Raw genomic sequence first — 17054 nt, forward strand, 5'->3', positions numbered from 1 at the left:
TCTAGGATAAGAGGAATATAATTTGTGAAATTTATGACCTTACCACCCCTGGGGCCTCATTGGCAGGGCCAAATATGCTTAAAAAAGTCATATTTTCAAAAATCTTTTCTACTTTCAAACATTTGGGAGAAAAACTAAATGCATGGTTATGATGTCCTTGAAGCCCATTACTAAAATTGTGAAATTCGTGGCCCCTGGGCCAGGGGTTCAGGTCCTATGGCAGGGCCAATTATAATGACCATAAAGTAAACATTATTAGATCTTAGAAAATTTTCTTCTCTACTTCCATATATATTTGAGAAAAACTAAATGCATGGTAATGATGTCCATGAAGCCCTCTATCAAAATTATGAAATTCATGGCCTTTGGGTCAGGGGGTTCAGGCCCTAGGATGGGGCCAATATGGCCATATAGTGAAAAAGTATTAGATCTTAGAAAATCCTCATCTTTACTCCCATAGATATTTGAGAAAAACTAAATGCATGGTTATGATGTTCCTTAAGCTCTTTTCTTCATGGCCATTATGGGCCACATATCACCTGCATATGGTGTTTATATCTCTCAACTGATTCGGTATGCAAGAGCTTGTTCTGCGTATAGTCAGTTTTTAAATTGAGGTAAGCTACTGACAAACAAGTTGATGGTACAGGGGTTTCAACAGTCTCGATTGAAGTCAGCATTTCGCAAATTCTATGGTCGTTATAACGATCTAGTTTGTCAATACAACCTCGCATTGGGTCAAATGCTGTCTGACATGTTTCATACCGATTGTTAAGCCGTTCTTGGCACACTGCTTTTGACTGCGGATAATTCTGTTTACCTGATCAAGATATAGGGCTCACGGCTGGTGTGACCGGTCAACAGGGGATGCTTACTCCTCTTAGGCACCTGATCCCACCTCTGGTGTGTCCAGGGGTCCGTGTTTGCCCAACTATCTATTTTGTATTGCTTATAGGAGTTATGAGATTGATCACTGTTCGTTATCTTCACCTTGCATAATAAAAATGTATACAAAAAATTATTTTATCTTCTTTACTTTCACATTCATGGAAGATAAACTAAATGCATAGTTATAATAATATCCTCTTCTTAAATTGTGAAATTCATGGGGGTGGGGGGATGGGAGAGATGTCAAAGATGATTTATATACTTCAAACTTTCATTTTTCCTTCTTCTATAATAAATGAATAGGAATTGTATTTTGAAAGATCATAAACATGTGCACAGAAGACTCCATATTCAGGCTTAAATGCAAATATGAGACTTCCTGTATGGGCTATGATACTCAGGTGACCATATAGGCCCTTGTGTTGTTTTAATGGCTGGGGGTAAAAATGAAAGTAGAATGTGAATATAACAAGTAATATTCATTTTTAGCTCACCTGAGTTGAAAGCTGAAATGAGCTTTTCCGATCACCCGTTGTCCGTCGTCCATCCGTCTGTCTGTAAACTTTCCCATTTTGAAATACTGGGCCAATTTCAACCAAACTTGGCACAAAGCATCCTTGGGGCAAGGGGATTCAAGTGTGTTCAAATGAAGGGTCATACCCTTCTCCCAGGGGAGATAATAGCAAAATACTGAAAATACATTAACAACTTTTAAAAATCTTCTCCAGAACGCCATTTTCAACCAAACTTGACACAAAGCATCCTTCGGTGAAGTTTGTTCAAATGAAGGGCATGCCCCTTTCCAAGAGAGATAATAGCTGCTAAATGGTGAAATACATTGACGACTTTTAAAAGTCTTCTTCTCCAGAACCACTTGGCCAATTTCAACCAAACTTGGTACAACACATCCTTTGGTGAAGGGACATTCCCCTTTCAAAGGGGAAATAATCACAAAAATGCAAAAATAGGGTCATTTAAAAATCTTCTCAAGAGCCACTGGGCCCGAAGAGCTGAAGATTACTTGAAAGCTTCCTGACATAGTGCAGATTCAAGTTTGATAAAACCATGACCCCGGGGGTAGGTTAGGGCCACAATAGGGGATCAGAGTTTTACATACAAATATATAGGGAAAATCTTAAAAAATCTTCTCCTCAAGAACCATTGGGCCAGAGAATTTTACATTTACCTCAAAGCTTCCTGACAGTGCAGATTCATGTTTGTACAAATCATGGCCCCCTAGGGGTAGTTGGGGCCACAATAGGGATCAAAGTTTTACATGCGAATAGATAAGGAAAATCTTTAAATATGTTGGGCCAAGGTAACTCAGATGAGTGATGTGGCCCATTGCCTCTTGTTGAAAACATGTTAGGGTATGAGCTGCAACACTTAATTCAGGCAATACTGTTCATGAAGTACTTGTATGTTATACCAGCTAAACTGGAACCCCTGCTGAACTCACTTCTCTCATATACAACAGGTCAGCGCTAATTATAGACAACCAGGTTTTTGGCTGTATCATTATCTCAGGGATATAATGTGAGAGTTCATTTGAAAACACTGTGTGTAGCACCAAACAGTGGGATACCACTTTATAATGTGTGTAGCACCAAACAGTGGGATACCAGTTTATAATGTGTGTAGCACCAAACAGTGGGATACCAGTTTATAATGTGTGTAGCACCAAACAGTGGGATACCAGTTTATAATGCCAGCGTGAAGTGTTGTAGTTCATATCCACATGTATTTTCTAAAATGAAATTCATTTCTTTATTGTCCTGTCAAACACATAGCAATTTGTACACTGTAGAAATTTAATGATCGTCTTGTCTTTTGATAGATTGGGAGGTCTTCAGAGGTCCCAATTGATTTTGTTGTCATGGATACCATCCCAGGTCACTTACGAAGCCTTAATGATGGGATAACCCAGAGCACAATATCCAGGTTTGCCTGTAGGATACTAGTGGAAAGAAATCCTCCATACACTGCCAGGATTTATGCTGCGGGGTTTGACTCGGGGAAAAATATTTTTCTTGGGGTAAGATAGGAAAAGCTTACTGAAAAAGATAATGGTAGATATGTTAGAAAAAAGTATATGTAATTATTGTAATATATGTACTGGTGGTAATTTTTCATGTTTTCTTGTCTAGATCAGTATTCATCAGCTTTAATTCCATGGTTTTTAGCTTTAAGTGACAATAGCAAAAATGAAGTTGCAGTGAAGATCAGGCTCTATAGAGTTAATTAGCATATCACAAATGTTGCAGTGTTGGTATTTGTGTTTTAGAGATTCCAATCAAAAGCTCCTATGTGAATGTAAAAACTTTTTCAATGTCTAAGTATCATGTGATTAATGTGAATGAAGTCATTATAGCTTTAATACATGAAGCTATGTGTACATGCTTCACAAATTCGATAGAAGGAAATTATTCTGTCATTATTTTTCCCCAGGAAAAGGCAGTCAAATGGTATGTAGGAGAAGAAATTGATGGGCTGACCACAAATGGTGTGTTTATAACAAAACCTCAGGAGGGATTTTACCCGCCTGGAAAACCTGGAGTTTGGAGAGAAGTGTCAGTAGGGGGCGCTATCTACCCTCTCCGAGAATCCAGGTCTGCTCCGCTCAAAACCAACCAGGTATGATGTGGAAAGGTTATTCTAGACAGAGACATATTATTACCATTGGGCAGTGCTACTGTTTTATGAAATCTTGCAAGTCATTTTGCAAGCAGTGGGTGTTATGAGTAGAATTTACACAATTTTTTTTTTAAGTCAACAATTAAACACATGCAATAGCAAAATATTTAATCAGGAGGATGATATCTGCCACACTATGATTACTAGTATGTGTATGTCCAATCAGAGACCAGGTATATTTGGATAGCCATTTGGAAACATTGTCAGAATTACTGGATATGGTTTCAGCAGAGGTTAAGATCTAAAACAATGTGACATCCATTAAAAGCATATCATACTAGTGATACTACAAAATTCTTGAGTCGGAGGAAAATGGGTTTGAAATATACAATATAGCTTCATAGATATAGAAAATGAATTATGACAAGAAAAATGAAACACCATATTATTTTGTATGTCACTCAAATTTCTTCTGTCATGCGCCCTAAGATCCACCCCATTAAAGAGAATATTATTATGGTAGTTGCAATAGCAACAATAATTCAAATATTAGTGACCCTTAATTCTATTTCAAAAAGAAACTAGCTACGGAATGTGTTGATGTAACCCAAATGCCCCCTTTGGTTGTCAAGTGAAAATTTGTATAGCTGGTAAATTACTATTTCAGTTGGAGCAAACTAGAAAGGACGAGTTTGATTTGAAACTCATCAAATCACTCAAAAGTTTGAAATCTGCTTCATTCTGCTTGTCTGAAATTCTGCATGTCTATAACATTGTTGATTGTAAGTCATTATTGTAATGAGACTTGTTCTATACTTTGTAAGCGCACAACTATACAGTCACCGTAAATCAATCACAAAGATAAACAGTTTGGAAAACTGTGAACTGTATGAAACTTGCAAATTCCAAGGGCAATAACTCTGCTAAATGTAGGTTCAGCTCAACATATGCAACCAAGTTCTAAAAACTAAACACTATGGAGTTTGCAAAATCCAAGGGATCAGAGCGAAACTTAAACTAATCTGGAACTTACTGATATACAATTACACACTAAAAAATACCTAGCGGATGGAAAGAGGAAAGTTGGGCAACTTAATGTATAGTGTATAAAATAAAACTTCACATTTTTATGTTTTTTTTATAAGGTTTATTTTTGCTATACATTCACAAGTATATTGAGGTGGGTTAATGATTTTTGTATTAGGATGGTGATGTCTGAAAATTCTTTACTGTTCAACCCTCTGTAATGCAATTTCCAAATAAAAAGGAAATGCTTGAATATATTTTAAAATACCTTCTTAGGCAGTTGACAATGAAGTGTTTTGTTTCAGATAAAGGATGAAGATAATGTGTTACAAGATGGTACATTGATAGACCTTTGTGGTGCTACATTACTATGGAGATCTGCTTTAGGACTTATTTCTTCTCCGGTAAGTTCATATTTTAGTACATACTGTTGTCATCAAAGCCACAATAATATGACCTTGTGTGCATACTGCTATGCCATTGTTTACAATATTGTAATGTTGACAAGATGTGAAATTTGTGTTGAGGAGATATGACAGGCGAGAAAGATAACTTAAATTTCACATGATAGTGTTATCTCAACAACCTCACTAAAAATGCCAAATTGTATCCTCACTAAATATTCTTATGTTATTAATTGCACATGACAATTTTGTTAGGTTTCCTATATATTTCCAAGTTAGTTTTGATTATAAGGACAAATTCAGAATGCATTGAACTCTGTTGCAGGCATAAATATGAGTAAATGTAACATTACATAATACCTTGTGTCTGGTTTTTTTTCTTCAGAGTGAACATGAGTTTGAATCCCTGGTAGAGACAATAAATGCGGGTCGTCCTCAGTGTCCAGTAGGCCTTAACACCCTGGTGTTGCCTAAGAAAGGAACTCTGGGATTGTCAGACAAACAGCCTTATGTATATTTACAATGTGGACATGTTCATGGACAACACCAGTGGGGGCAGAAGGACGACAAGACTGCTCGAACTTGTCCACTATGCCTCAAGGTCAGAATAAAGCTTAGTTAAATGCCAGGCAACATTTCATTGTGTTTTAATTTTCATTTTACATGTTGGGGAAAGCATAATTGATACATGTAAATGCATTATCTGAACTCGATGATATTTTGGTGCATTCTACTGGAATAAAGCATTAACACATTCTGCTGGAATAAAGCACTAAACATTGATAACAATTGTTTTTAATCACTCTATTGTTCAATAAAACAGTTTATTATTAACGGTAAAACACTATACAATTAATCACTTATCATCAGGTCAACATGGAAAAATGAGAACCCGAGACCAAGTCCATGAGGTGACCTGACCAAGGTCGTGCAGCAGGTGCCATCAGGTCAGGTCACCGAGTGGACTCTGTTGAGGGTTCTCATTTTCCGCATGTTGAACTGATCATAGGTGATCAATTGTTTTATTATACCGATATAGAAATAAACCTAAACTGACATAATTATATCCTGCATTTGTAACATGGATTTAGATTTCTACATTTTTTGTGCGTCATTGTTGAGAAGTAGGCTATTAGGTCTACCGTAAATGTGGGATTGTGCACCAAATTTAAAATTTATTCAAATGATAATTCAAATGATCTTGTCGTCTCAAATAGAAATAGAATAATTTTACATCTGGTAAAATTCCTACCTCTGTAATGTTACTTGTAAAGATATTCAAACTATCTTGGTTTAGATGTTTACAATAGAGATCAAGACAGACATGATGCAAATTGTGCACAAAAAATGAGACGTAGTGTCTGAATAACAAGCAAAGGGGCATAACTTGTTGTCTATCGGAAGTCTATCTAAGATTGGGGTTTGATTCACTCGACATAATCATTGCTTTTACAATGTTATTTCTAATCAATCAATCAGAAAATGTAAATTGCCGGGATATTCATCTGTAATTATAATCACACTTATTTTTTATGCATGATTAAATTTTTAAATTTTGTCATGTTTCATTAACCAATTGAATATTGAAGATGCCTTATTGTTTTAAATGTCTTATTGTTTAAATGTATTGATTTTTTTTTTATCTTTTGCATCTTTAAGGTGCTATATTTTCTGCGCAATATTGCTTTGAGCATCAATATAGAGACAGTTAAAAGGTAAAAGAGAGAATGTAATATCACAGGCTATTAGTCTATTAATAATAGGAGGGGGAGCCATGTATGAAACAAGTGCCTGTGTGTAATATACAGAAAATTCAATGTTTTATAGTTGAATATGGAATAAATTAACTCTTGAGTCAGAATTTTTTTTTTTATTTTCACTTGTGCTTCTCACTCATGAAAAAGAAAGAAATCCTGTCTCACTCATGAAATAAATTCTATATCCAAGAACAAAACTTAGAATATCCTCTATCTTATAATCTTGCTTAAGAATGATCAGGAATATAACTTCTAATCATAGAAATTTTTCAAAATTTGTCAAAAAAAGTTTCTTGCAACTATACTTAAGTTTAACCATAACAATAGATATTTTGTGGTGTGTTTGACTTAGTGGAAGGTCTATACCTCCAAAGCCTATAAAAGAATACACCATCAAATGTAATATGTTTACAGTACTGGATGTGGTTTCAGTAATATGTTTACAGTACTGGATGTGGTTTCAGTAGAACACATTAAAAGTATTTAGGATATTGTGTTTTCTAGGATGGAACCTTCATCAAGTTAAAGATGGGGTGTGAGTTGAGTTTTTATGCCGATTCAGATCCACCCACTCACTGTTTCAATCCCTGTGGACACATGGCCTCAGAGAAAACAGTCAGGTAATTTAAAATGTCGCATGATAATGGACTAGACTCATTTTTAGCTCACCTGAGCTGAAAGTTTAAGTGAAATTTTCCGATCAAGAGTTGTCTGTTGCTTGTTGGCATCATTGTTGTTGTAAAGCTTTTCACATTTTTAAGTTTTTGGAAAGTTTCCAGAACCACAGGCTAACATCAACCAAACTGTCAGCAAAATATCCTTGGGTAAAGGGGAAAGTTTCCTCAAATAAAGTGTCAGGTCATGTCCTCTTACAAGAAAAGATAATGAAGAAATAGTGAAAATTGTGGCAGAGGAGGGTGATGTTAAACAATCTTCTCAAGAACAACTAAACCTTGTAAAACCTTCTTAATAACAGTACAGTTTGTGAATTTAATTTGTTAGTATCCTAATGTATTGTAGATTATCATTATTATTTCATACCATGACCTTACAGACCCACGGTGGGGCCACAATAGGGTTCAATGTTTTAAATAGGAATATGTAAGAAAATTCTTTAAAAATTTTCTTAAGATTAACAATGGTACAGCTTGTCAAATTAGTAAATAAACGTCCTCATGTAGTATAATTTGTCTATTCACACATCCGGGGCCAGGGCAGGACCCCAACAGAGGCTCTAAAGGATACACAGAAAAATTCTTTTAAAAAGATCTAAAATTTGTCAAATTAATATGTAAGCATCTTCATGTAGTGCATATTCAAATTATTTCATACCGTGAGATTTTGGGGTGAGGCCACAATAGTAGGAACATATAGGGAAATTCTTGTAAAGTGTTCTTCTTGAAAACAACAAGTGTACAATTTGTCAAATTGATATGCAAATGTTCTCCAGTAATTTAGGTTGAAATTTGTTCACACCATGACCCCCTGGGTCACCATAAAGGTTCAAAGTTATATTGAAAAATTCTTTAAAAGTAGTCTTGATAACTCAAAGAGTGCAATTTGTCAGGTCAAGATATGTGCATTTATATAGCGTATTTCTAATTTTGCACAGTTGGATCTGATGCATTATTTGGCATAATCATAATTTAGCACAATGTGCTTCACTGCCAAAGGTGTAAAAATATGAATTCTGCTAAGATAAGTTCATGTACAATAATATGCCAGCCATATTGGGTCCATGGTAGGGCTTTAACGATCTACACACTTATATTATATTTTGTACATGCACATGATGAATATGTAAATCATATTTATGATACCCTGGGGTACAGACACCATTTTCGCCTGAAAAAGTTTGACCCCTAATATATATAATAAAGTTTTATTTTATATATATTAGGGGTCAAATTTTTCCAGGCAAGCTTGATGTGTGTGCCCTGGGCTAGACTTAATGTACCGTAGAAATCTAAAGATTCAAGGTTGTTGTGTGAAACTTATAAAATCAGTCTGTAAACAACCTCATGATTTAAACAGTTCTTAAAAATGATATACAAACACCCATAAGCATGTAGTGGTCAGGATTTGGCATATTTTAAAATGAGCATCTATTGGTGTACTAGTAAAGATCATTGTGTTAACAAGGTGCTGTGGCCCTTGGGCCTGTTGTTTCCATTTATTGTCTACTGCTCTTGCCTATTGGAGATCTTTGAAGAAAAAAAATTCAGAATTTGAAAGTTTTTCATTACCAGTTTGCATTGTGGTTGATTTGAACTGCACATACTTATGTTTAATTTGGTATACATTATAGATATTGGTCTGAACTTCCTGTGCCACACGGTTGTCAAGGTTTCCATGCTGTTTGTCCATTCTGTGCCACACCGCTCTGCACAGAAACGGGGTTTATCAAACTTATATTTCAAGATAACACAGACTGAATATATACTGTGATAATAAGTTGTTTATGATATAAGACAAGATGTTTATAATAACTATCTGGAGAATGGAATGATGTCTCGTTATACATTGTATATGCACGTGTATTAGAAAAGATTTTACCTGAACAAAGAATATTTGATTGATATTAGGAAACATTATTCAAGTAAATGATTTTTATCAATAAGTAGCAGAACAAATGAAAACGAAAGATAGAAAGGAATCAATATCATGTTAAACATTTTTATATATGATTTCTAATTAGAGAAGATCATGGACGTGGGCATGAAACTGTTACTGTTTTAATTAAGATAATGGTCTTATATATGTATTTAGTATAGTAGTATTTAGATATATACTATAAATCACTTACATTTTATGAGAAATATAACACCCCCACCCCCATATGATGCCTTTTTGATGAAAGTAATAGTGAGTAATATTCAATTAGTTCATTGCAGTATATATACAAAAATTATTGATGAGATCCTTACTACTGCATCAAGGCAATTTCACAAATTCTGGGGGAAATGAAATTTTCACAAATAAAAGGTGATTTAAGGTATGTATGGAATCGCTGTTTTGACATTTAAGCACATTTGTTGAAGACAACTGACTGTACTTAATTTTAGTCCCACTGATACGGTCACAACACATTCTGCAGCATTTTGGGAACAAACACAGTCATTCCAAATCTTGCATACCAGAGTCTTGGGCTACATTTACCTTAAGGCCTCTGTCACGCCTCTGGACCAGCTCTATTGATTTTATAGATTGACATGTGCAATAGATGGATTGCAAAAGGCCAATGAAATATAAAGTTTAAAAAACCTCATAAAATCTAGAACTATGTTGTTTTTATTGGTAACCATCAAACTAGTTGAAAATGAAAATTGTGGAAAGGCATGTTCGGTTTATATACATGTATCTTCATAATCCCATTGTAAATCTCCATCATCTCAAAATCTGTGACAAAAAATTATGTCTACTTGAAATACTGCTTCATTGTTGTTAGTGTTATTTTAAAATATGTAAATCCTAAAAATGTTTCATTTTCATTACATATTAATGTGGCGTAGTGTACTACGATGTCAGGAATACATTGTTTAACAGAACATCAATTTTCCTTGTCTTTTCTAAAAATCATAAGGGCTGACCGTGAAGCTTGGTGAGGGATAACCGTAGACCAAGACTCTAGTATGTGAGAATTAAATCTTGTTACGTGCCAGGGAAAATGTTACTGGTTACTTTTGTTAAAAAGGAGATGAAAAAAATACACACTTCTCTGGTTGCAAAGGCCCCATACTTTTTCATGGAGGTATATGCATTGATCAAATGATTTGCATTATTAATTTTTGTTTGTTTAAATTTTTGTGAGTTTTGTAAACTTCACAGGGGACAGGAAAAAACCCCAAGCAGGGAAAGTTAAACTTTGTTGATTAAGTCATTCATGCTACATATCACACAAGTTTACATGTCATGTAAATTCATTTGTCAGCATATTTTGGCATTACAAGGTAATGCCGTTTTGATTCATTTCCCTGATTTCTATGTGTTTACTTGGGCATTGGGCAATATAATGTATTAACTTTGTTGTTCATATTTCTTGCCTTTCAATTGTCGTTCTTAATTAGTTAAATATACATTGCTTTATTGAATGTCTCAGATGCTGATGTCAAGTATTTTAGATGACAAATCCCCATTTGCTTCTTATACATACTTTAAGATTGTGGTGTTTTTAGGTGATTTAACATGTGGTCAGAATTTGTGTAGATTGTCTATGTTTATTTAGTTCTAATTTTTTTTAGTAGATAAATGTACTGGTGACATTTATTTCTAAGTATATGTATACCTCATCTCAGTTTCTTGTAATAATGGGGTATTTTGTTTTCAGAAAAAAATATGTATTTTTAGAAACTCTGGACGAAAGAATTGGTTCATTTATACAAGATAGCTTCAAAAGTCTACTGTGCTCTAATGTGAAACTTTTCTCGTCTCAAATTCGACTTTGCGCACATAGATTTTTTCCTGCATAAAAATACAATGATCAGAAGTGGTGATATGATTTATATACTCAGTTAATGACATCGAAGAAATTTGGAACCACATTTCAGAACACCATACTGCACCAAGCTGTAGTGATATTTGCAAAAAAAAAACCCCAAAAAACCAACCACCAGAATACTATTTATTGTTGTGCCAAATTCCTATAAATTCTTGCCTATTGCGAATTTTGTGAAGTAAACTTGTCCTTTTGCTCTCCCCCCTGCCCTCTTTTGAAAACTGATGTTACATGCCTGTAACTTCATGGAAAAATATATATTTATTCAGTTTCCATATCAGTAGTTGTCCTTCCTTCCTAGATTCTGTTGGAATTTTGGAACCATTAACAATGATCAATGAAATATGTCAGATATATGTTATTGCAACTTATTTAAATAGTACAGCAGAAAACTACAATTATTATTTAACACTTATTTTTGATATAATTTTCTTTTAATGGTATGTGTATTAACTTTCACAAAAATATGTGCAATTTAAGTAAATTATATTGCACAACATTTGCTTGTTTTGAAACAGTTCAGACTGATTCCAGAGTACCTGCACATATATCTAATGAAAAGTAGAAAGGGAAACTATAAATTGTCAAGTCCATTCAAGAAAATGCTGGTTACATATTCATTACCAAACGAAATCACGACAGGAGATCCAATTGAAACAAGAAATCCATTTATTGACTGGGTTTTAGAAATTATTCCATGGCATGTTCAATTTATAGAATAAAACTCGCAATGAGCATTTGCCTTTTGATTGTTACTGTGAAAGTGGTTATTTATGTTGGGGGTTAAGTACATGTTTTTCCACATCCAACATTACGCATGGGGAAAAAATATGCTGTAACTAAATATAATATATATTATATGAAATATTTATAACTGTGTGTGTGGGAAATTTATGCGCTTATTATGTGACCGTGAAATTAGTGTAAATTTCCCCCACGCGTAAATAACCACATTTACAGTATTCTACATGTTTGTACAAAGTCAGAGTTAGTCTGATGTAAATGTATCATTTATTGTGGTAAATTTTTGGTTCCTTCGCAGACAATATGCATCTAATGCATTGTCAGAGATGTTGAATGTGATTGTTCCAGTCTAATTTTGAGATTACATTAAGTGTAGTGTAATATTGATATCCCGTAATCAAAACTCTGTAAAACTATTACCTGTTCCTATCAATGTTTTCTGCTATGACTATTTAGAATTTTTCCTATTTGGTTTGAATGTACAATGTTATGGAACAGCAAGATGCAAGATGAAGGTTGTAATAAGAAGTGCAGAAAAAAAAACCTTCCATAAAAAATATTCAAGTTTACTTTCCATATTCACCTGAATATATATATATATATATTGCTTTGATGTGATATGGTGTCATATTTCTTAGTATTTGCATAATCTTAATCTTATTGTTATATTGAATAAGGAAAACCCTGCCAGAATACATAATAACTAGTCAGTCATGATTAACTGGTCGTTATCAATCATTATCATACTCGTCATGTATCATATATCCTGCTCTGTTAATGACATAACAGAATATATAACTAGTCTTTTCTGTGAGAAACAACCTGCATCTAAATGGTATGCCTGTTTTCCCACCCTGCATTTTAGCTCACCTGAGCTGAAAGTTCTGATCAAAATCTGCCTAATTTTGTCTAATGATTTAATACTAAGTCTTCACATTTTTAACTTCTTTTCCAAAACCATTAGGTCTAGGCACAAAGCATCCTTGGGTAAACAGAATTTCAAGTTTGCCCAAATGGTGAAACATTTCCCCTTCTAAGGGAAGATAGTTTTAAGATAGTGAAAATAGGGGAAGATCCTTTTTCATTTGATGAACCACTCAACAAGAAAAGAAAAAAAAAATCTTGCATGAAATTTTCCTTATACATGCATAGTGTAAGAAAATGTGAAACCAGGGGCTAGAATAGGATTTAAAGTTTAACATAGTAATATATGAACAGAATTTGTTCTCAAGAACCACTAAAGTTCAATTTGTGGACATGTGCAAACATCCTTATGTAGTGTAAATTCTATTTTGTTCTACCCACTGTCACCAAACTTTGGGGTGGGGGGATGGGGTTGTTGTTGACCATGAGTAAGGTCCCTGTGGTTCTATCCAAAACCTTTGGGGCCAGGATGGAGTCACATTAAGTGTTAAAAAGAATTTTTTCTCTCACCAAGAACACAAGGGTACAATTAGTCACATTAAAATGTAAGTATGCATCTTCACATTTTTTGATATATAGTTTCTTTAAGGATATATATTCTACCTGCTTCTTCAACTTATTGAAGGCTTGATTTTGGGATGATTAAGATGACTCGGGTGAGTGTTGTGATCCTTGGGCATCTTTTTAGGTCACCTGAGTCGCTCAGGTTACCTGTTGTTATTGGTCAGCGTCCGTCGTGGTGTGTCACAGTCATTATATGTGTTAACAATTAAACGTTTTAACTTTTCAATAACTGCCATTCCAATTCTTTTCAAATTTAGTATGAAGCATCTTTGGGACAAGAAATTGTGATTTTCAGGACTCCTGCGCCCTTGGGGTCGGGGCAAAATCTGGCAAGAATTGACCAGTTTTCAAAAATCTTCTTATCTGCAAATGCACATGTGTAAGTAAAACTAAATGCATAGCCGTGTAGAGCAGGAAAGTCTCTACCAAAATTGGAAATTTCATGATTTCCGGGGTAGAGGTTTTGACTCCAGGGTGTGGCCAAACTTGGTATATAGTGTTAATGTGTAAAATATTTAAGTAACATCTTCTTTAATGCTATTGATATTAAATTGAAGCTAAATGGATATTTAAAAGGAATAGGTAGCCCTTTACCAAAATTGTAAATTTCATTTTCCTTGGGGTAAGGGTTTTGGTTCCAGGGTGGGGCCAAAATTTTCATATGTCTTTATTATTTGAAAGACTTCTTTAACTTTGCTGATATTGTATAAAAAACTAAATGCATATTAAGGAAAAAAAAGAAAAAGATGTACCAAAACTGTGAATTTCACAACCCGAGGGTTCTAACTCTAGGGCGGGTCCAAACTAGTCATATTGTGTTAAGATAACTTACTTTATGTAAAATGGTCATTTTCAGGAGCATTTGTGTTTTAAGAACACATCTTGTTTTAAACTGCCACTGAATACTAGAATTAGAATTTAAAACTTAGAAATTATAGATTTCATAGCCATTGGGGCTAGTGATACTTTTAACTAATACTCAGATGACCGATAAGGCTGCGGGCCTCTTGTTTGGAAAAGCATGCCTTTTACTTTTTTGATCTGATATACTGATAAATACACACATAATTATATTGCACTGTAGATATTTTAGGCAAGGTAGTTTTGCCTTGAGATGATATATAAAGTAAGAGAAAATTTTTTATGATAGACATGCGCATAATTATATACAGGCATGATAATTAATATGATATTTTCAAATTCAACAGTATTTGTGAAACAAATGGACAGGCAGAGATATTCAGTTGGTCATGCAGGACATTATTGTGATGGTAAAGTATTAAAGCAATAGATATTTGTTCTGCAGAAATTAAGAATTAATTTTTGTTGACGATAGTTTGGCAAAGGGGCCAGGTGCTTGTTTGCCTAAATACACAGGACATATCACAACCCATCACCTGTTGCCCAGCATGGCCATCTGCTCTGTATGTTAGCATTTACTATGAACTGTGATACAGCTGTATTCAGATTCCATGAAGTATGTACATGTACAAAAGTATTATTATATCTCTATGCTGATGTATTATTTACTGAAAATCAATAACACCTACTCACATGGAGAACAAAGAAATCTGCACATAGAATTTGTTAAAGTAATGGAGAAATTATTAATTAAAAGCACAGAGAATTTTATGTGTTTGTGTATGATTTATCTATCCTCAATCATCGAAGTGGAAGGGTACTACTAGCTTCAGCTAGCACTTCGTCTTAGTTTCCAGTGAGCTTTACTGATCACTTTTTGTTCTGCATTTTTTTTTTTGTTGCAAACTTTTAACCTTTTGGATTTCATCTCCAGAACCAAATTGCTAATTTCAGCCAACTTGCCACAAAGTGTGCTTGGGTAAAGAGGGTTAAAATGTGTTCAAATGAAGTGCCACATCCTTTTTGAAGTGAAAAGTGAAGATAATGAACAGTGATCAATTTCGTAAATACTATAAATACAAAATTAAGAGTAGGGCAAACATGGACTTCTGGACACACCAGGTGTGGATACAGGTGCCCAGGAGAAGCAAGCATCCCCCTTGACTGGTCACACTCACCATGACCCCTCTATCTCGATAAAGTAAATGGAGAAATCCATAATAAAAAATAGTAACTCTGTAAAGAACATCCTAACAATTGGTATTAAACATATCAGACATTATTCGACCTAACGACAGGTTGTATTTGCAAATGAGATCATTATAATGAGAGCAGAATTTGCTAAATGCTGATTTTAAAAGACTGTTGAAACCCCTGTAACATCGGCTTAATTGTCAATAGCTTGTCGTAATTTAAAAATTGATCATATGCAGAACATTCTCTCATTTATCGAATCAGTTAAGAGACAATATGTAGGTGATAATGAAATATTGTTAGTAGATGACGATGGAGAAGCAGAAGTCATCCCATTTTTCATAAAGTTGAGTTGTTTGTTTTTATACACCCCTCATTAGACGGGATATATTATGTTATGGCGCTGTCCATCCGTCTGTCTGACCATCTGATGTCATGTTTTCCAGACTTTTTTCAGTAACAGATGCATGTACAACTTTGAAATTTGATCACAATTTCTCCCTCAAGAATTATAAGAGTGAGTTTGCATTTCAGCTGGATTGGTCTGTCCTTGACCTACTTTAGGGCTATAAGTAAGTCAAACAGTTTTCTGGACTTTTTTTCGTTATAGATAGATATTGCCCTGAAATTTACATATGAGCTTCCTCTTGGAGGATACAAGTTTAGTTTGCATTTCAGCTGGACCGGTCCGTCCTTGACCTACTTTTGGGCTACAAATAGGTCAAACAGTTTTCCTTGCTTTTTTTCATTACGAATACAGATATTGCGTTGAAATTTAGTCAAAGGCTTCCTCTTGGAGGAAATCAAGTTCAGATTGCATTTCAGCTGGAATGGTCCATTCTTGACCTACTTTTGGACTAAAAATGGGTCAAACAGTTTTATGGGCTTTTTAGGTCATATGATTAAACTCAGTGGGGCCAAAATGTTCAGTTATTATATGTGTGAACAATAAATGTTTTAAACTTCTTGATAATTACCATTTCAATTCTTTTCATTTGGTATGAAGCATCTTTGGGACAAGGGGGACATAAATTTTATATTTCAGGACTCCAGCACCCCTGGGGCCTTGGAGTCGGGGCAAAAATTGACCAATTTTCAAAAATCTTTTTCTCTACAACCGTACATATATATGAGAAACTAAATGCATAGTGACATAGAGCAGGAAGGCTTCTACCAAAATTGTAAATTTCATGATCCCAAGAGTAGGGGTTCTGACCCCTGGGTGGGACCAAACTTGGTATATATTGTTTATGTATAGAACACTTAAATAACATCTTTTTTAGTGCTTCTTATGCTAAATCAAAACTAGATGGATATCTAGAAAGGGCAGGTAGTCCTTCACCAAAATTGTAAATTTCATGATCCCAGGGATAGGAGTTCTGATTCCAGGGTAGGGCCAATCTTAGTATATATTTTTTATGTATAGAACACTTAAATAACATCTTCTTTAGTGCTATTGATGCTAAATTGAAACTAAATACATGTAGATAAGAATCAATTAAAGAGCATGCAGGTAGTCCTTTACCAAAGTTGTAAATTTGATGATCCCAGGGGTTTTGGTAT

General features: G+C 34.4%; 2 protein-coding genes across 2 annotated transcripts in view; both read left to right on the top strand.

Moving 5' to 3' along the window:
• LOC125651139 (uncharacterized) overlaps positions 1-15068 on the top strand; it is a 47884-nt gene extending 32816 nt beyond the window's left edge. The window contains exons 15-20 of the mRNA XM_056166094.1: positions 2726-2923; positions 3337-3522; positions 4854-4952; positions 5338-5553; positions 7214-7329; positions 9018-15068. Coding sequence (XP_056022069.1) covers positions 2726-2923; positions 3337-3522; positions 4854-4952; positions 5338-5553; positions 7214-7329; positions 9018-9144 — 942 coding nt within the window. The 3' untranslated portion in view covers positions 9145-15068. The remainder of the gene's footprint in view (positions 1-2725; positions 2924-3336; positions 3523-4853; positions 4953-5337; positions 5554-7213; positions 7330-9017) is intronic.
• The window catches only part of LOC125652202 (BTB/POZ domain-containing protein 6-like), a 294494-nt gene that overhangs the window by 42574 nt on the left and 234866 nt on the right, over positions 1-17054 (top strand). The window lies entirely within an intron of this gene.

The sequence above is a fragment of the Ostrea edulis genome, chromosome 5 (assembly GCF_947568905.1).
Source record: "Ostrea edulis chromosome 5, xbOstEdul1.1, whole genome shotgun sequence".
Classification (NCBI taxonomy): domain Eukaryota; kingdom Metazoa; phylum Mollusca; class Bivalvia; order Ostreida; family Ostreidae; genus Ostrea; species Ostrea edulis.